The sequence below is a fragment of the Oncorhynchus clarkii genome, chromosome 2 (genome assembly GCF_045791955.1).
Source record: "Oncorhynchus clarkii lewisi isolate Uvic-CL-2024 chromosome 2, UVic_Ocla_1.0, whole genome shotgun sequence".
NCBI classification, from domain to species: domain Eukaryota; kingdom Metazoa; phylum Chordata; class Actinopteri; order Salmoniformes; family Salmonidae; genus Oncorhynchus; species Oncorhynchus clarkii.
In genome coordinates, this window is record NC_092148.1 from 27,853,779 (window position 1) to 27,874,402 (window position 20,624).

General features: G+C 41.6%; 1 protein-coding gene across 2 annotated transcripts; it reads right to left on the reverse strand.

Moving 5' to 3' along the window:
- Positions 1 to 1,969: 1,969 nt before the first annotated feature.
- On the reverse strand, positions 1,970 to 19,895 carry LOC139380671 (ETS variant transcription factor 1). 2 transcript variants are annotated; one of them, XM_071123592.1, is made up of 13 exons: positions 19,784 to 19,895; positions 19,255 to 19,345; positions 18,879 to 18,926; positions 18,114 to 18,179; positions 14,211 to 14,264; positions 9,375 to 9,504; positions 8,255 to 8,446; positions 7,719 to 7,966; positions 5,746 to 5,817; positions 5,575 to 5,643; positions 5,253 to 5,422; positions 3,885 to 3,986; positions 1,970 to 3,714 (listed from the first exon to the last, which is right to left on the reverse strand). In XM_071123592.1, the coding sequence occupies exons 1-13, from the start codon at positions 19,826 to 19,828 to the stop codon at positions 3,487 to 3,489; spliced, it is 1,515 nt and encodes a 504-aa protein (XP_070979693.1). In that variant the 5' UTR covers positions 19,829 to 19,895; the 3' UTR covers positions 1,970 to 3,486. The 2 variants fall into 2 exon arrangements, with proteins under 2 accessions (XP_070979693.1, XP_070979702.1); XM_071123601.1 differs by lacking the exons at positions 18,879 to 18,926; positions 19,255 to 19,345; positions 19,784 to 19,895 and having other exon boundaries at positions 5,746 to 5,814; positions 18,114 to 18,174.
- Between the last annotated feature and the right edge of the window lie 729 nt (positions 19,896 to 20,624).

The window sequence follows — 20,624 nt, forward strand, 5'->3', positions numbered from 1 at the left end:
CACGTATTTAAAACACAGAGGTTTGCATGGGATTTCAATGTGGAACTTTGAATAAACCACAGTCATTTGTGTCCGCTCTGGAACCGTGAAGTTCATTTCAACAGCCAAAGTCAACCACAGCCTCGGACACACACAACTGCGATGAGGCACCAAGACAAAAAGGCTTTTTTTCCGGAAGCACAAGTTTGACTGTACGGTCGTTCCACGAAAAGAGTGCATTTTATGTTCTTTTGATATTTTAAGTAGATATTGTGCATCAATATTTGAAATGCCTGCTATATTAAATGAAACGCCCTTTAATATATACCATATAATCACATTTGTAATATGAACAGAGGCTTGCTAAAGTGAAAAAGGTCCATGTTTCGTCATCATTGCAAAGCCCTAGTTATTTTGTTGCTTTGATGAAGTCATTTCTGAAGACTATTATTTATTTCATGTGATTAGTGACTCTGTCCCTCATTTTAAGGTCAACCCTGTTACATGAACTGAACTCTCATTTTAATATGGTGAAACTGCTCCTTTAAAACATATTAACCCAAAGAAACACTGAACATCTAACAGTCAAGTCAGTGTCAAATCAGAAGAGCTGGTTTGACCATTTTTGCCCATTTACTGATGTTTGTGGTGGATAACTGAGCGGGTTGAGCATACCACGTTAACACTGCTATCCATAAATAGACAAGACTAGAAATATTTTTGCAATTAAATTGCCACATTAAAAGCTTGTTGCGCACAAGCTTCCATTCCTCCTGTCACGAGGGGATTTATGGCTGATTTAAGATGAAATCTCCAACCCTGTTATGGTCAATCTATTTTTTTATGTATACTTAACAAAAATGTGTTTTTCTGTTTGTAATAAAGCCCTTTGTGGGGAAAAACTCATTCTGATTGGCTGCGCCCCTGCCCAGTCATGTGAAATCCATAGATTAGGGCCTAATTCATTTATTTCAGTTGACTGATTTTCCTCATATGAACTGAAATTGTTGCATGTTGCATTTATAATTTTGTTCAGTATAGTTGAACATGTGTCCTTTATGACAGAATGGTAAAATTAGGTCAACTCCTTTACCAAGTTACACTTCTCAAAGCATTGAATTGGTGGAACGACCCTGTAATCAAACATGTAATCCATCATATTAAAAGTTAGGTGTTAGTAAATGCTTCCAAAAAGCAATCAGATGGATGAAGTTAAAGGGGCAATACATTGCACTATAGGCAATCAATAAAAACATCTAAGAGTAGGACCTATAATAGGGTTTGCCTGTAACCTGGCCTGACAAATTAAGGCAAGCTGTGCTTTTTCATTACTTACACATCCGTTTTCATTTTTCCCCCAGTGAAACCAATTAAACAACGCTTCCTTAAATTAGTCATTGATTTTTTTTTTGCGAGTGACACTTTACACAAGGCAATAATAACTTTAAGGCAGTGTTACTTTTTCATTACTGACACTCCAGCTTTTTAAGAGTAGGAATAAAAGACACCAACAATTGTCCAACATGAAAAAAATACTGCTTTAAATTAGACATTGATTTTTCTTTGTGTGCCACTTTTGGCTAAATGCTTTGCGGTAGAGAGTATCCCCACCAACCTGGAAATTGACGAGTTACTTTTCTCCATTGCACTTCTCTACACCAACCCACACATGCTTGGTTGAACTGCTCTAATTGTGTTTATGCTTGTCAGTAAATCTACTGAGTAATGTGGTTTTGAAACCTTAGAGAATATTTGTGTTTAAATGCAACATGAGGTTTTGTGGTAAAATTGGCTGTGGAAATTACGACAAAAATTATATTTTCTATTTCAATAGTTGCCATAGATAGCTCACCAAGATCCCATACTTCTATTATCTTTACAAATGTTTACTAGTTAAGACTTAAATAAATCAGAAAATATTGTATTCATGGTAAAAATATATATATATATTTTCATGGGTGACAATCACGCATATACCAGTTTTTCCAGCACTATTTATTACAGAATTATTGGCTATTGCTAATCCCATCCCAACCTGCTAACTTTTTACAGAACTTCATCGTGGTGACTTTTTTCATTTTTAAAGAACATAAAACAAAACATGTGAATAAACAAAACAATTAAACAGAACGCAGAATTGCAGATGCCACTATTGTTAGACTATAAAATGACGGTTACAATTCGAAGCAGCAACCAATGTGCATTTACCTGATAACACATGGAAACCCTATTTCATTTATAACATGGATCTTTATAATACTAGAAAATTCAAAATATTTCTGATACCTTTTTATTAAAATGCAACTCCTGTATGCAACATTTACATAATTTGTCTACAAAAAAAAAACCAGGAAAAAGTTAGATATGATTTCGTTTAGCACGTTTTTCTCTTTTTTGTACGGTATGCATTCCTCACATTACCTTTGATTTTAAAAAGGGGAAAGCAACATTGTGTAATGGGATTTAAAAGGAACATTTGTTTTGTACATTTCCCACATTGTGGCATTGAAATATCGGATAACTAGTGTTATGGCTGAACTGCTACACATCATTAACATAAAAACCATTTGCGTCATATAATGTAGGACAAATCAGAATGAAATGTTTCTTCTAAATATGTAATTCATTAAGTCGACTGCTGGTGTGATATACATTAAAATGCAGAGACTAAATAAAGGTACAGTCTCCGCTTCATTTGTCTTTTAAATACAGGTAATTTGCATTACATATAATAAAGTATGTTTAGGGTGAATTTGATTGCATCTGACCGGTTCGTGCCAAATTCCTACAGGTCTACACAGTCAATGTAGTTTTGAAAAGGAATCCAAAACTCAGTCATATCATGATGTACTGTTGGGCAGTCAGTATTGGCAAAGGGGCACGTTTAAAACTGGCAGCAAGGCAGCATGTAGATGTCAACTAAGATTGGTATAATTACATTACTGTTTCAAGTATATAATTATGTCACTTCACCATAAAAGTATCTTAAAAGCATGTCATTACAATACATTGCATTATTCACTTAAATGAGTAAGAAAGTACACATGATGGAGATGAAAGGGCAATTGAACAAAAAGAGGACTGAGAGAAATAATTGAGGATGTTTCCTGTAACTGTCGAAAAGATCAGGATGATTTTTTTTTCTCCTTCAAGCTCTGAGGATTCACCTGCCTAGACTGCAGGAATATGTCCATATGTGACCTTTGGCCTTTTGAGTCCTGTCTCATACGAATACGGCATGCTCGGGGGGGAATCCCTCCTTTAAAATCAACATAAACATCTGAAACAACCCAATTACATAGCTAGCCCCCCCACAGGTTCACACACTGTCAGTCAAGTCATAAAGTGCACTCTCTATCCTGCAGTACGGCTTGGAGGTCAACAAACATGTGAAGAAAAAAAGGTGGAGTTTGTGAGCGAGGGTGAGTCGGGGTCCTCTGAATGACAGTCTCTCCCCCCCTGTTCGTAGTGACTGTGAAGTACATTGCAGTTCGGCGTCTTGGGGCGTTAATAAACGTAGCCCTCGCTGTACGGGTGTGGCGGGTTGCAGTAGGGCCCCGCCTCCTGCACGTAGGCCATGTTCTCGTCAAAGTGTGACAGCGGCACTGTGTCCTCCTCGTTGATCTGCCGCTCCATGTCCGTCTTCAGCACGGGCCGCTGATTGTCAGGGAAGGCCATGGAGAACAGAGCCTCGGGGTCGCACACAAATTTGTACACGTATCTCTCCCCTGCCACCTGGAGATAAGATAAGATTAGATAAGATAAAATGAGATTAACTTTATCGTCCCCAAAGGGACATTTGTCAGAGCCCATGGTTGACTATGGAGAAGAAGGTATTACAGCTAATCACACGCAGAACCATCGTCATATGTCTCTTGTCAGGGTGCCGCCTTAGGCCTCTTTACCTTCTGCATAATGCCTTTTTCGTAGTAATAGCGTAACGATCGGCTGAGTTTGTCGTAGTTCATAGCAGGTCGATTCTTCTGGATTCCCCATCGACGTGCAACCTTTGTCACACACATCCACGAACAGACAGACACACATTAAACAAAGGGGAAATGGCCGCGGTGAAATGAATAGAGCCAGAATGTCATAGAAAGATCACGTTCATTATGTTTGGTTGAGGATTAGTGGCTTCAGCCTTGTAACATATTCCTTGTGCATAATAAGAGGTGAGAACATAACACACCCCCTGTTACACAACTTCCCGGTAAGAATGGAATGACGTTGTCTAAATGTCAAAGCTTACTAATCCATATTTCCTAATAACAGCAATTAGAGTGGAACCAGACTCCACACCCCTTGACAGGGATGTGTTCATTAGGAACTTGTCACCCACCCAGTGGAGCAGGCAGCAGATGTTACAGCACCTGTCTACCAGACCACACAACCTCCCATCCTCCATTCTAAAGCCCTACTCCCACTGTCTCTGTATACCACTCTCTCTCTCTCTCCCCGTCTCTCTCTCTCTCTCTCTCTAACCCTGTCTCTCTCTCTCTAACCCTGTCTCTCTCTCTCTAACCCTGTCTCTCTCTCTCTAACCCCGTCTCTCTCTCTCTAACCCCGTCTCTCTCTGACTCTCTCTCATCCCCTCTCTCGCTCTTTCTCTCTCTCTCTCTCTCTGCCTGGACCCAACACTAAAAACATTGCGCCCCCTTTCATGTCCTCATGCTCATTCATGTGTTACACCTGCCCGGGCCAAAGGCAAAATTTACGGCCACCCAAAGCCCAAAGTTAGCGCGTTTGGTCACCTGATGGTATGAATGGCCGCCCTGTTCGCTGCAGCTGGCTGGTCGCACTGAGTTGGGCCATGTGGGCCGATGCCAAGTTACACACCCCCCCAACACACACATACACACACACTCCACTAACCATTACCCAACCAACACACCGGACACTGACACTGACTGTGCCTCTCTGTCTGCGATGTGAGCGCACAAACCCAGACCTGTTCCATTTCAAAGGGCCGAACCGTCAACACTGTTTATATTTTTAGGAACAGGTTCATTGAAATATTTAGTAGGCCACTCTCCGGTTGACAGTGTGTTTGATTTGATCAGATTACATACTTTTAGCACGTGGTGAGGCAATAAAAAAAGAATGTCAGTACGGCACATTCCCTCGTTCAAAACGTTTCCTAACACATTATTCTGACCGTTTGAAGAGCAGATTTCACCTCAAACTCAAATCAATGATCAGAATAATCTGGTCACTGTTGCTTGAAGGGACTAAGATACTCTATGTGGAATATGATGAGACAGGCATGCTCTCACCTCCTCTGGCTCGATGAGTTTGAACTCCATGCCCCGGCCAGTCCAGGCGATAAAGTGAGAGTTGGACGGGTCGTCCAGGAGAGCCACCAGGAACTGCCAGAGCTGCAGTGAGCCTCGGCGCTGGTAGGTTGGACCTTCACGGTACAGACCTGACTCCTGCTTTATGTCACCTAGAGGGGGGATGGAGGAAGGAGGGGGATGGAGGGACGGTTGGGATGGTGGGAGGAGGTTGTCATTTCACATGTTTCAATGGCTTAAAATGTCTTTGATTGAAATTACAAGTGAATGCAGCAGTTTGTGTCTCAACTCTTGGACGTCTCACCTTCAACCTTTTCGGGGACCACGCAGGTGTCGTCGTAGAAATGTCTTGCGACTTTATCGAACATGCAGCCTGAGAGACGAGACAGTGTTGAGAAATCGCATTAGGAAAACGGCAACTTGGACGGGATGAATAACCCAACCAACATGCATGTCTCCAAGTGTCATCCCTCACCTTCAGTCCTGCTGCTGTGAGCCAGATAGCCGTCTTGCCTCAGGTAGACAGAATGGCAGCTAGGCACTTCTGCTGGAGACAGAGGAGAATGGGTGTTAGAAGCCCTTAAGGGAGCATTAGGACAGTATCAGATATCTGAGAGCAGTCAGTTACTGCTCACTCACTGCCCCTGATAAAACAACATGTCTTCTAGCATCACACTGGAGCTCAGTCAACACCAAGCATACAATATGAAACTGGTACTGAACAGTGTTGTGTCTTAGTCTTGGCTAAGCTCAAGATAACCTATTAGCAGCGTTGGAGTAAATGAAGCATAACATGCCGGCCATGTTTTCTGCCTGTTCTGTTTCTTTAGCAGTGAAGCATGATGGCTGTGATGACTTTGTTTCACTGCCGACAACTTCACTGGTACTATTTACAACAGTATAATAGTGTATATGTCTGGCCCTCCTACCACATTACAGCTGCTGGGTACAATCAAAGGGCCGAAACAGTTACAAAGTGAATGGTCAATAAAATGACTAACCCCGTTCATTTGATTCATCAAAGTAATGGGCTTGTCGAGGAAATTACTGCTAATGAAATTACCAGGCTCCCCTCCCATCCTCTCGACAGACCTGGTCTAGTAACCAAGCTGCAGAATGACAGCTAATAAATTCACCAAAATGGTCAATCTGGGATACAAAACATGCTGGAAAAGGACCCCCCCCTGTTCATCCATGCCGAAATGGAAACCTGTGTCTGCAGGGTAATGCAGGATAATGTTCATTAGACACCAAACTGGAGACAACAGACTGAAATAAACCGTCCCGTGTGGCTCAGCTGGTAGAGCATGGCGCTTGCAACACCAGGGTTGTGGGTTCCATTCCACGGGGGAACAGTATGAAAATGTATGCACTTACTACTTACTGTAAGATGCTCTGGATAAGAGAGTCTGCTGAATAACTCAAATGTAAATAGTGAGGACTACCTGGATATAGAAACATTTGTTTTCTGTTGCAAATGTTTTCTGTTGCGCTCTCCTATGAACATGTCCCTGTTGAAAAGGGCTCATGTTACAGAGAGAAGGCCAACTCAAAGGGAGCTCAGTGCTGTTGATATTGAAATCTTTCTCTGCAGTGGATGCCACATTCCACCCTGACTGGGCACACTATTACACCACTCCACAGTAATCTCTCCTTGGCTCTATCTTATGAATGAAGCCAGCAGTCCAGTGCAGGTTCATTCATTCATGCCCCGGCGTGGCCTCAGGCCTCTGGGACCCGGGGGGGTTAGAACACTCCACCACCCCTTCTGCGGGGGCGGACTGTGACCAGGCACAAAGATTAGAGCACCACAGGAAATGGAGCCCGGCACAGACATCCAAACCAGAACCCCCTGCGCTAATAATGGGTTAATCCAATCAACAGGCCAATTCCTCAAATGGCAACTATCTGGTCTGAATAAAAAGAGGGTGGTTTGATGCTGTGGTGGGTCCAAATGCTCAAGTATTTGGTTATATTATTGAGTGAAAAGAGTGTCCTTTGGTTGAATTTCTCATATTTCTCTAATGATGGACACTAAAATATATATATACACAGTAGGATGCATTTTTCTATAGCTCTTACCCTAGTTATAGATTCAATGGTTGTAAAGATGGGGAGAGGTCCGGCCGTAATAAAGAGATGCTCTGCTTTTTTTGACACTCCACAAAGCGTATGTATTGATATGTAGGCTACGTGTGAAGTTTTTAAATGTAGTTCTGTCCTTGAGCGGTTCTTGTCTATTAACGTTCTCTATTATCTCATGTGTCATGTTCTGTGTGGACCCCAGGAAGAGGAGCCGCTGCTTTCGCAACAGCTAATGGGGATCTTAACAAAACACCAAATAAGATAATGACACCACAATATTAAATACAACATATTTTACTGTATCTCTATGACCACCCCCTCCTCCCCCCAAAAAATAAGGAGACACCCATCACGCCCACTCACCTGAGTCATAGGTGAAATCCCTGGGCTCCTGTTTGATCATCATGGAGGGGGGGTACGTGGGGGGAATGGGCGCCCCGACCATGGCAGGGTGCTCAAACAAGGGGTCGGGGTACTCCTGCTTGAAGCCTTGTGGGGGGAACAGGATGTTGGGCTCGGACATCTGTCTGTGGTACATGGGCCTTCCGTCCCGAGACATCGACGGTGGGGAGGGGAACGAGTGGCAGGGCTCCGACAGCTGGCGTCGAAATCTGACAAAGGCAAAAATATTACATTTTCACACATTTTCATGATAACCGATTGAGACAGACGGACTGACATAAATACATGTTTAGACCTAAAGCTTGACAATTTATACAACCCGTGTGTCTACTTAGAATGGTACATCTAGATTCTGGTAAAACTGTACTGAATGTACTAAAATGATCAAATAAACGTAAAATGTGCACTTGAAACTATGTCGATAATGTTTTGTTAGTGCCAGTTTAAAGATGATGTAGTGGTAGCCTACAGTATACAGTAGCTGTGTAGTACAGTACCTGTGGTCCATGGAGTAGGCGCTGTCCGGGAGGGGCTGGGAGGGCTGGAGGTGGGGGTACGTCCTGTCTGGTTTGGGGGTGGGGACTGTCGTGGGGGAGCCATGATGAAGGGGGGACACGGGGGTGCTGCAGGGGGGCGTCGCTGGGCTGGAGGGCTTCATGCCTGTGGGGTGTTTGTGCTGCTGGTAGGCACTGAGAGACACACGGGGTGGAGGGATCAGTCTGATGTTGTTTTGACATTATATCCAAGCATGCCATTTGACAGAAGTCATTGTAGTGTGGCCTAGTATTTAAACGCTATCCTTGTTCATATCCAATCGTCTTTTATGTTATAGTTATTGTCAAAATGACAGTTTAAACACTTTTTGGACAAAATTTTGAATTTGAAATTTTACACATTTTCCTTCTTTAAGAAAATGTATATTTTAGCATATATGTTTAGGGTTTCAAATACTTCTGTGTCGCCTCTTCTAGAATACTTCTTCAAGATGACCCTTGACGTATATGGTACTGTAATATCGTAAGCATATATCACAATGCCATATATCACAAGTCAAATCAATTCAAGATTTAACGTAACTAGCCGACTCTTGTGCCATGGGCATATTGGTTCATTTGAAAAAGCAGTTCATTGAATTGAATTTGCACCTTAGGTAGGCAGTATAATATCCTAGATCTATTCCAAGTCAAGTGCATTCAACTTGAAACATTTAGCACAGCACCTGGCCTTTTGTTTCATAGGGAATGACTGCAATTAAGTAATACAACATTGAAAACAGGGTGGGAAGCCAGAAGTACTGTAGTTTATCAAGCAATCATAATGAAGCAGTCATTATCCATCCAACAGTGTGGAGATATATTGGACAGCCTGTGGAGATGAAAAAGACAGCACATAGTGTGTTTAATGTTTATCTTTAATCAAACCACATTTACCTGCAGAATCCTTGTGAGATGTCGCTACAGGTCAAATAAATACTACTTCAATATCCCACGGGATATTTTCCAAACCACCAAAACCTATGATGTTCATTTTTTGGGGTGTTAGTCTATTTCTTTGTATACAATCTGGCTCTGTTGGTTCCAGATACGGGAAAAGTGACTGGTGCTGTGGCTTACCTACCTGATGTTGTACAGGCACTTCTCCCCATAGTGGAGCTTGAAGGGCCGCTCCTGGCCACAGGTGGAGCCCAGCTCGGAGCAGGGGCTGTGGGGCTCCTTCTTGATCTTCAGCTGCAGTCCGTGGAATGCCACTACGACATGTATGTGTGAGAGGGTTTGGGAATGGAGAGGAGACAGGTGGAAAGGTACATTAGATTGGTGATGTTGAAACATTTATTCAGTAACTAATTCATTATTTATCAGTACTCTATATGTCCAAATGTACAATAGTCATATCACCATGGAAAGTAAACCTATTTTGAAGGCCCTTCCACCACATATAAAATCCTTACTCAACACTTGGGTAATAGGTGTACATAAAAGCATATCCAGTACTTCATCCTACTCCACTGCTATCCCTAAGGACAGGGCCGGGAATATCTATGCAGACTATTTCTAATTCTAAGTCCAGAATCCCAGTCTTCATCACTCACTGTAACTCACTCTCTTCCTTCCTGAAATATGACAATCTCAAAGCAGGGCTAGACTCCACTAAATCCATATCACGTTTCAGCTAACTGCCAATACTGTCCAGACAACACTAACAAGGCCCATTGATCTGAGCCCACTCTCTGTACCCATGCCCAGTTTCCCACAGTGGCCTGTGCATTTAAGAAGCTGTTAAGAGCCAAATCAGTCCTGATCAACGTCCCATCATCTTGAGTCATGATCAACACTAATTAAATTGGCCACGCTGATGAAAACCCAGTCAGTCAGGATCAAGTCAGTCCTGGGTACCTGGAGAGCTACCGTGTCATCGCTAATAAACACACAGGCTACGTACGTGCACGAACATGCACACGGGGTTGTACCAGGAACATCCACAACTACTGAGGAGAGTATACACCCAAAGTGCTTTACTTATGCAGAGAATAGGGCACAATAATTTCCTCGTTACAGTTGACAGGAAGAGGTTGGTCAATTTTCATGTTAAATTCCGCATCAGACACACTGCGACGTCAAAACAAAGTAGATAGTGATCATGAAGGGAAGTGAAAATCAATCAAACAAAAAAAAAGACTAAAATTGCTTGTCTTTTCACCGGTTATTTAGAGCTACAACCATGCTCAAATGTCTACATGGGTGATTGCCAGCCCAGTGTATATTTTTCTTGAATGGGCCTTGTAAAACAAGTCCATTCCGAGGCTGATGACTGAGGAAGTAGTTTAGGGGTTGAGGAGCTGAGAGAAGCGGATGTTTTGAGTTTCTCACTGCTGACTGACAGCTTGGCCTGTGTGACAGTGTCACAGTCTCTCTGTGTGCAGGAGTCAATCTGTCAACACCCCATCTGACGCCTGGGTCCCAGGGGAATGATGCACGGGGCACGTTGTGGCAAAGCACAGGGGATGTTCACAGGTCTCGCTGGCCTCGGTGGGGCGCGACCTTTACGGGTCATCGATCGGAGGTCAAAGTGGTACCTCCTGAGGGGAGACCTTTGACGAGGTCGAACGGCGTCACAGGAGTCGCAGACACAGAGGCTGCCTTATCTGGCTAATTAAAGGCTTATGGCAAGAGGGACAATAAGTAACAGAGACGTATTGTTTACTGTTTTGTGATGTACATGTATTTATCAATGGACATACACTGAATAAAAATATAAACGCAGCATGTAAAGTGTTGGTCCCATGTTTCATGAGCTGAAATAAAAAATCCCAGAAATGTTCCATATGCACAAAAAACTTATTTCTCTCAAATTCTGTTTACATCCCTGTTGGTGACAACTTCTCCTTTACCAAGGTAATCCATCCACCTGGCAGGTGTGGCATATCAAGAAGCTGATTAAACAGCACGATTATTACATAAGTACACCTTGTGCTGGAGACAATAAAAGGCCACTTTAAAATGTGTTGTTTTGTCACACAACCAAATGCCTCAGATGTCTCAATTTTTGAGGGAGCATACAATTGGCATGCTGACTGCAGGAATGTCCACCAGAGCTGTTACCAGAGAATGTAATGTTCCTTTCTCTACCGTAAGCTGCTTCCAACGTAGTTTTAGAGAATTTGGCAGTACGTCGAAACGGCCTCATAAACGCAGATTACATGTAACCACGCCAGCCCAGGACCTCCAAATCTGGCTTCTTCACCTGTGGGATCGTATGAGGGGGCTGGGGGGGCTGAGGAGTATTTATGTCTTTAATAAAGCCCTTTTGTGGGGAAAAACTCATTTTTATTGGCTGGGCCTGGCTCCTCAGTGGGTGGGCTTGGTTTCCAAGTGGGGCCTATGCCCTCCAAGGCTGACCCATGGCTGCACCCCTGCCCAGTTATGTGAAATCCATAGATTTAGGGTCTAATGAATTTATTTAAATTGACTGATTTCCTTATTCCTTTCCTGTTACTCAGTAAAATCTTTGAAATTGTTACATGTTGCGTTTATATTTTTGTTCACTATAATTATGGTTTATGAAATTATGTTTTTGTTATACAACAAAGTATGTTAATATGCAAATGAACTGAATGAACTACAATGTTAAGAACAGCTCATGCGCTCTAAGAGAGGCACCTAAAATAGAGATGGAAATGTCACAATAGATTTATCAGTGGGGTGCCAAATGTACACCAATCAATATGGAAGACATCACCTGTAACGAGAACAGATCAACCTTTTTAGAATGTCAGGTCCATAAATGTTAAATTGCTGTGATTATCTACAGATTGATTTATCTAAATGACTGTGTTTCATAAGAACAAGCATTTACGACAGTTAATGACATCATTTTGAATGGATTTCATTTGTATCTCTCAAATATTCTGTCAACTTCTTTGGCTGGTTTTCTGTACAAAATGAACATGCGTTATGCTTGCCCACATTATTAGCATTTCAATATTTTGATAACAAATTACTATTGTTTATTTGGCCCTATTCCCTATTTAGAAACCAAAGCATACATTTGGTTCAAAACAACATTTTGATCATTGATTTTTATAAATACAGATTTTAGATTATTTGCCTTCGGTCTCTGACTTTAAACTTTGCAGTGCACAAAGTAAGTGCACACAATCTCTTTCACTGATTATTTTGGTTCCCTTATTTAAATCATATTTGAAATACTTCCCAACCAGCTATGCCGTTCACAGTGAATTTTCTCAATACAGCCACTATATTAGCTGCAAACTAAAAAATGTAATTTTGGTGCCAATCATTCCAAATTACCACAAAACGCCCTTGAGGGCAACAGTTGTGTGCGTTGGTTTACAAACTGTGTATTTTGGCATTTACAGTGAAGTCTACTTTTGGCAGATATTTCTCCAGTCCATTCATAAAATAGCAACGTCGGGGGGCGGAATCAATTTTCACAAACTAAGTGCTTGCCATTACTGTTAATGTTAGTAGCTTATCTGCTGATTATGTGGTCTCATTTTTACACCACCTACTGTACTTCTTCATACCCTGCTAAGTTATGCTAATGAGAGCATGGAAACCACTAACATTGAAGGTATTAGACAAAGAAAATGTCTCCTCCATGTGCAAAGCCTTATGATTCAGTGTCTGGTAGTTTCCCTTTCAAATTTGATGTTAAGTATGGTTGATGGACATGCAAAAATTGTCCACAAGTGAGGTGATAAAGTGAGGACATGAATGCTTCTCTATGAAGCGCAAAAAGAAATGTCAAAAATATCAGCTTATATCAACAGTGTTCTCAAAGTCTATTGTCACGTTTCCACCTGTTCTCAATGTCATACTGTAAGACTGAATGGACTGCACATGTCATACACCTCGTTTTACCTCTATTGACCTCTAAACAATCCCACCATCCTCTCTCACTCTCTCCTTGGTGAAACCCATATTGGAGTACTGCAGGCTGGGATGCCTGCTCGAGAGCCCAACCACGGTGCCCTCGCCCTCCCTCCCACCATCTGTTTGTGCCTCTCCAGTCTGCTCCGGCATGCCAACAGGACGTTTCCTATGGTCGGCAGTCTCCTACTACAATGGACACGGTGGGCCCTGGATGGCTTTGAAGGACATGGGGACCTCAAGACCTTATGGATGTTACTGTGCAACCATTTTGGATCCTATAGTGGATATGTACCATAATGTACGTCTATGGAGCTCAGAGAAACTGGTAGGAGGTTCCTCAAAGCCAAACAGTTCCTTGAGACAAATGTAGAAATAAAAGTATTGAAATGAATAAAATATTCTGAGGTGAATATCAAACATGTGAGTGATAAAGGGGGGTAATGGTCATTACAGACACAGTTTCCTGCTTTCTCACTGTTGCACAGGCCTTTTGGCTCATCTAAAAGACATGTGCTAGCACTGGATCCCACTGAGCTCCACTCACTCCACTTCTGTCTCCACGTTGGCTGACTTCCTTCATAACCACACTGTGCCAACAACAGCCTCGTCTCCACTCACTTTAAATGCTCATTGTACTGTGCCACCAAGTGCATTATAATGTATAGCACATTTATGTCAAGATACATTGGATTTCTTCCAGTATAACCACCACAACACATACCGACAGTAACAGAGGATAAAATCCTTGAGTTTGAGATGATTATATAATTTATATAAATAAAACACTATTTGATTATTACCACTCATTGCAAACGACTCAAAATATGTGGATGTTTTCCTACATAAATAAACCCCAGTGCTATAATATCATAGCTACCTATTCTACCCCCTCTCTTCTGCCCCTGTCTGCCAACCCGCAAGACTATCTCTCTGGAGAGCACATGTGAGAGTGAAGGTGGGGATACTGAGAGACATAGAAAAACACACACACAAGTGCAAACACACACACACACCCACACCCACACACACACACAATAACATTGTGGCATCATATACTCACAGTTTTCAGTCTGGAAGTCTGGGACAAACTGCTCGTCATTGTCGGGAACTTGAGCTAGAGAAAGAAGCAGAGAGGAGAGGAAAAGGTGATTTTCATGCCGCTGGACAACACCAGACTCATGATATCCAGTCTAACCATCGCAATCCTTTCCTTTGGCGAAAAGCCCCTAAAGACATAAAAAAATCCCTTTATGGACAATTATCTATTCATGAACAAAGCAATGTAACCGCAGAATCCTCCCAATGTTTATCCAAGGCATAACGCACGCGATGGACAAACAGAGAAGCTAAAAGTTCAAATAACGGTCTCTAGGGAGAAAGAATATTGTTTTCCCCTCTTTCCCTTGATTACACATGTCCTGAGGTTGTCTAGTCCGTTTTTTGATGATGCTGTAGCTTCAGGAGTTTGCTATCTCCACGCCGATAGCAATAACACCCATTGTTAACAGTAGCTAATTGGGTTCTTCCTCACTGCTGAATCCACCTGTACCTGCCGAGTCAGCTCTGCTCCAATCCAGAGTGTTTCATCTATCATTCACACTCCTGTGCTTTGGGCTAATGCTAAGACCATGAAGGCTCGGCACAGGGTCCAATTAGGCATGTACATATTTATATCACACATATTTGTACTTTTTAGGTCCCTGAAGTTTGACGGGTTTGGAGAATTGTGGCAAACGGCAATATTAGAAATCTAAATGTGTCATTAGCACGTCTATTTTTACGCACAAAGAGGTGGATTCTCATTATCACTGAATCAGTATCATGTCGAGGCAGGTCTGTGTCACATGATCAAGTTGTTCTGTGTTTTCCCTTTCAAAAGGATCTGTTCACTTTTCAAAACGAGAGAAAACAAACAATCCAAGAAAATAGGAAAAGAAAAACTCCTAGTTTCTCACAATATAAGTTGTGTAACAACAAGTGAAAAACTATTAGGTCAAGCCTTGTGTGAGCTAATGTTCACCGTAAAACAATTGTCAATAAAGTACACTGTTCTGATACACACATGGAAAGATGAATTGTATTGTATGGTGCAACACTGTATAGTGATAAAGATCAACAGAACAGCAACTGAAGTATAATTTTAAAACCCTGTGCACCTGCTGACTTCAACTCTTTGTGCCAGCCAAGCCCCCTCTTGTAGAGGGTGTGTGGTATGCACTGTGATTTCTGCATCAATATGGCCATTGTAAGAACGTGAACCGTTTCATACAAAGCACCTTTTAGTGCAAAATAATGTCACACCTTGCCACTATAAATAATTACAGACCAGAACTTTCTCTCAATTCAAAATACTGGCTCCACCACAAGACCATGACTGGCAAACATTCACCCAGTGCAAGCCGGACCACTCAAAGAAAAAACAACAACGTCTCGACCACAACCGTGTACAACTTCTATCTGCCTCAAGTTTGCGAGCACTGTGTAACACACGCGCACTGCAGACATCACAAAGTCACAAGGTTCAAAGCGAGAGGGGAAGAAGGATGGCAACGGACAGGCGGAAACGAAAGGAGAGCGGGACAAAGTGATGTTGCAGCCAGGAGCTGCAGCAGGATGTATGAGTCACTGGACCCAGTCTGTGAATGGGCCAGCTGATCCCTGCAACAATTCCTGGGGAGAGCACCAAAACTGGAACTCTGCCGCCATTCACAAAAAGAGAGAGATAAAAGAAGAGAGAAAAGAAGAGAGAAAAGAAGAGAGAAAAGAAAAACCGCAAAGCCCCATACACAGGCCCTGAGCAGTAGTGGCACATCCATTGTCTTTTCCTCAACCCGTTCTTTTCATCTCAGCCCTGTTGTTGGCGCGCTAGCTAGATTTGTTTGAAACCCAACACCATCATGGTCCCTGTACCTACAAGTGCTGTGTGTCTGATGGTGTTTGGTTTCAAACAAATCTAGCTAGCGCGCCAACAGGGCTGAGATGAAAAGAACGGGTTGAGGAAAAGATTTACCGTCTCCTTTTAAAACTTTCAATTCAATAGGCCAGACTACGTCAACTATCCTTTTCACATTTGTGTCAACAATTTATTCTAAAAAAATTACAGTATCCTAAAATTGTGGCAACCTCAGCAAATAGATCTCAAAGTGAAATTGATACTTGAAGAACTCCCAAAAAGAGAGAGAAAAAAAGCCTTGGCCAAAATGGCCAGGTTAAGAACCTTTCAACCTCTCGGTTTGTGATGACGGAAATTCAGTCTGTCTCCCATAATTCCTCCTCTTATTTCCAATTACCTGAATGAATAAATCTTTGAAATAGGTAGCTAGGTATTCCTTTTTTCTCTTAATGGACAGGAAGTAATTTATTAAATCTACTTCAATCTTGAAACGTACATCACATTGATCCATGACATGCAGAACTGTACTCCTTACAGTAATATCTATATCAGGAACCAAGGCCTTTTTCCCCACTTAAATACTAAAATATTAAAACGACATCTTACTCTTTTACAAGCCCTGCGGTATATACTTCATAATCTAACTGGCAGAGAGTAGCTGGTAAAGTATTCCAATATCTATTTCAAAGCATACTTTTCATTTTTAAAACCCCTAAATTACACTGCAAGCATTTTTAAATGTATTAAAGAATAGATGAATCTCATCAATGATTAAGTTGCCTATCCACCTGTGCAAAGCAGGGAGAAATATGTTTCTACCTCCGTGGAAAATGTAATAAGATAACCGAGAAGACAAAAAAAGACCAGAAAAACATTACAGTTGATTGAGTAGAATAAAAATGTATATTATTGGTTAACGATCTGCTGTATACTTTAGACCTTAACATTACGACTAGAATCATCTGCCAGTAGAGACTAAGGCCTACTGGATAAAGGAACAGGTTGTCTTGTTCAATACTAATGTAACAGTAGAGCTGAATATCTAAACAATTTACCAGAAGTATACATTTTTCTATTTGAATTTGAAATATCTGGTCTGAATATAAAACATCAAAAGTTCAATCTGTCATCAAACGTCGATTCCCCCTCAAAGCTTGAGAGACCAAAGGGCAAAAGTCCTGACACTGACATAGATTGAACCACAAAAGAATGATGGCATTATTTATACCAAATGTAGCCTAATTCTAATCCAAACAATATTTCTATGAAATAGTTATCTGACACAAGATGTTGGCATGTTTTTGTCTTCCATAATGCAGTCCACATAAATCAATGATGTGTAGTGCATTTAAGGAGACAAATAAATATGCAGTGCATTGAGAAGGATGTCCCACATACAGAGATCAACGCTGTTATACTATGTGTAGAAAGGGAACTCATGGTACATTTACAATACGAGTTAAGGTGATGGGACCAAATTATACAGCACACAATGTCGTGGGCTTGTTTTGGTCCCTAAGCAAGAGGCAAGTACAAACTTCACGCATGCATACCATCATATCGACAAGGGAAATGATAATGATTCAAAAGTAATGTAGAGGACTTTTATAGAAGCCACAAAGAACTCGCACGTTGAATCCACATCCTACTTCATATTTACACCACTATTTACTCAGAGTCTGAACCTTTCTGATTTCAAGTTTTAAAACCTAATGCCAATAACATAGATTGGACAAACTGCATATTTTAATTTACAGGTAACTCTAAAGGTAATCAAAGCAATAGTAACATCCAAAATGTACCAACAAAAGTTCAAGAATAAAAGGCCATGTTTTTCTATTAACGCACACTGCAGCTTATTGGCAATCAATTGTAAGGAATAAACATTGCAAACTTTTCTTTGCATGTCCCATGCAAAGAAAAGCATTTTCAACATGTAAATGATATTCAAGAGAAGATCAAATGTAGATACAAGCAGCAGACTAACACGTTTACAAACTAAGACATGCACAAACACAGGCATCTCACGAAAATGGTACAGGCACAATATGATCAATATTCTTTACTGACCAAAAATTCTGTGCTGCAAACAGGGTGGAAAGAAGACACCCGCGCTTAAATCCTGAAGCATCACGTCTGAGTTATACCACACAGAGCAAGTCTTGCCATTAGAAAAAAAGTATTAAATAAACAAAACAAAAAAATGAACTCTCAAACCAAAAAAAAAATCTCAGTTGCTGATCACAGACCAACTGATTTTTCTAAGTCAAAAGTAAATCCGTTCTTTTTCTTCCAAAGAGAAAAAGAAAGAAACGGAAAAGACAGACGATACTACAGCTATGGAGGATGATCTTTAGAGAGATGCGCCGAGAGGAAAAGAAAGGGATTGAGTGAGGGAGTGTGAGAGAGAGAGAGAGAGAGAGAGAGAGAGAGAGAGAGAGAGCGATAGAGAGTGAGAGTGAGGAGATGGTAGACGACCGGTGGAGTTGGTGCCGGTGGTGGCGGCTCGTGTGCGTTTAGCTCTTGCCAAAAGCAGAAGAGACAGTGAGCAGCGGACAGCTTTCTCCTGGTAATTTGTGATGACACAGAGTAGAGCCTCCTCAGTCTCCCTCAAGACCATGCTCATCACAGTCTCTCATGTATGCATGACACACAAGGTGCCTCTTCCACACAAGCTTTAATTGGACTGCACGTTGGTAGGAATGGAACTTGGGGCTGATTTTTTTGTCTACATCTCTACCTTTCCCTTTCCTTCTCTCCAATTCTCTTACTCTGTATTTTAAACCAAGTGAGCTTGTTGAGCTTCGACACTACAGTAAACGGGTAAAAACATACCTTCCGCCAGCCAGGTCTCTTGCAGTTGACTGAGGTCCTGGAAGAGTTCTAGGAGAATAAAACAATAAAGGACAATCATGGAGGGGAAGAAAAAACAGGACAAAAAAGCTTCAGAAACAATTCCCTCCACTATGACAGGCTGATAGGCTTAGAATGCCATTGGAGGCTTGGCTAGATGATTCAGAGGCACGTGTGTAACTAATAACAACTCAGTTTGGGTCTGTAGCCACTGATAGACGCTACTCGCAATCTTCACAGGTGAAAGTGTTGTAATTGAGATTTTACTTAAGAGTGCAGGTGGCCACAAACCAATTGAATTTTGCTAAACGTTAAGAAGCCGTGAAATTAACCTTTTCGTCCCCTCTGCTCTACCTACCTTCAGTGTCCAGGGCCAGGTCAGAGTTAATGAATTTTATTTTTCTGTCATTTGCTGGTCTCTCGCTGTAAGACGTCTTCCCTTGTGGCCTCTAAAAGGGAGAAAATAAATCAATGTTTCCCACTGGAGTGATTCTGTTGTGTACTAGCACACTTACACAGATGACAGCTGAGAGGGCAATGGATGTCCATCAATCACACAGCTCACACACTTTTAAACTTGACCCTGTCCCTTTTCTTTACCCATAACTACAGAGGAAATGCAACACTTTAGTGATTACTAGTAATAACGTTATTACAATATTTCTTAGAATATATAACATCATGTATTACACAGTAATAGTTCAAATATTATGCTATCTTACATGGAGGTGGCTGAGCGACCAACTGAGTGACCAGCTTGCAGGTTTTACAGGAACTTAATAACACAATAATGAATAACAATGTCATGATATCTAAGTGCTGTTTTTTTTGTTATTTGGTCTTGGATTATACGTGAAAAAAAAAAAAAAAACTTGTCTCTCACTCACATTGGATTTAATATAAGGCACTTGTTGGTCTTGAATCCCATCCATTCTGCAACGCTAATGCTCTACTTTAATTGATAAGCAATTAGCCAGAATTGTCCGCAGATGTGCCGTCCGACCCTATATCAAGATGGATTGGGGGAAGAATAAAATGAATGGACCGTCTAAACCTACCGAGGTAGTCGACCTGAAACAGTTTCATTCATAAAGGTACAAACACCTCCGCAGTAAACTTGCACTACGATTATCCCACTACAAACGTACATAATTGATATATTAGCTGCATAGCTCACAATGAGTTGTATTTACTCACCTTTGTAAAGAGGTAGGCTATGCATAAGGTTGTTGACAAACGGTCCACTTCTAGCTATAGGCTGTGCCAAGGTTGGCGATACATTGAGAACAACCACCTAACGTGACCAAAAGCTCTATATAATATTCCAAGGGAAAGGGAAACACAAAATAGAAAATAAAAGAACAGGGACACTCACCTAATTAACATGCGCCGCATTCATTCACGGGTTTCTGCCTGTATTTAGTAAGAAACAGAAGTCAGCGACGTGAAGCCCGCTGCTGAATCTGCCGGCTGAAGCTTGCGCACACTCTGCTCTAGTGTTGCTTTCGCGCGGCTTGGCTTCGCCTCCTGGGGCCTCCGGTGGAAAAAGAAGGCTCTCCGTTTCCTATTGGTTGTCAATGTCTTTCACTGGATCCGATTTCCACCCTTCAATCAGGCACAGTTTTAATCATGTGTGTTTAACTTCTAAAGAAAACAACTGTCAGAACTGTGTGCATGTCTCTCTCTCTGTGTGTGTGTGTGTGTGTGTGTGTGCTTGCGTGTGCATGT

Excerpts from the sequence above, each read along its gene's own strand:
- LOC139380671 (XM_071123592.1), bottom strand. The coding sequence starts at position 19,828 with ATGGATGGGATTCAAGACCAACAAGTGCCTTATATTAAATCCAAT. Across the intron at positions 7,967-8,254 it reads GCCTACTCCATGGACCACAG|ATTTCGACGCCAGCTGTCGG; the intron begins GTACTGTACTAC and ends TGCCTTTGTCAG. Across the intron at positions 3,987-5,252 it reads AACTCATCGAGCCAGAGGAG|GTTGCACGTCGATGGGGAAT; the intron begins GTGAGAGCATGC and ends TGTGTGACAAAG.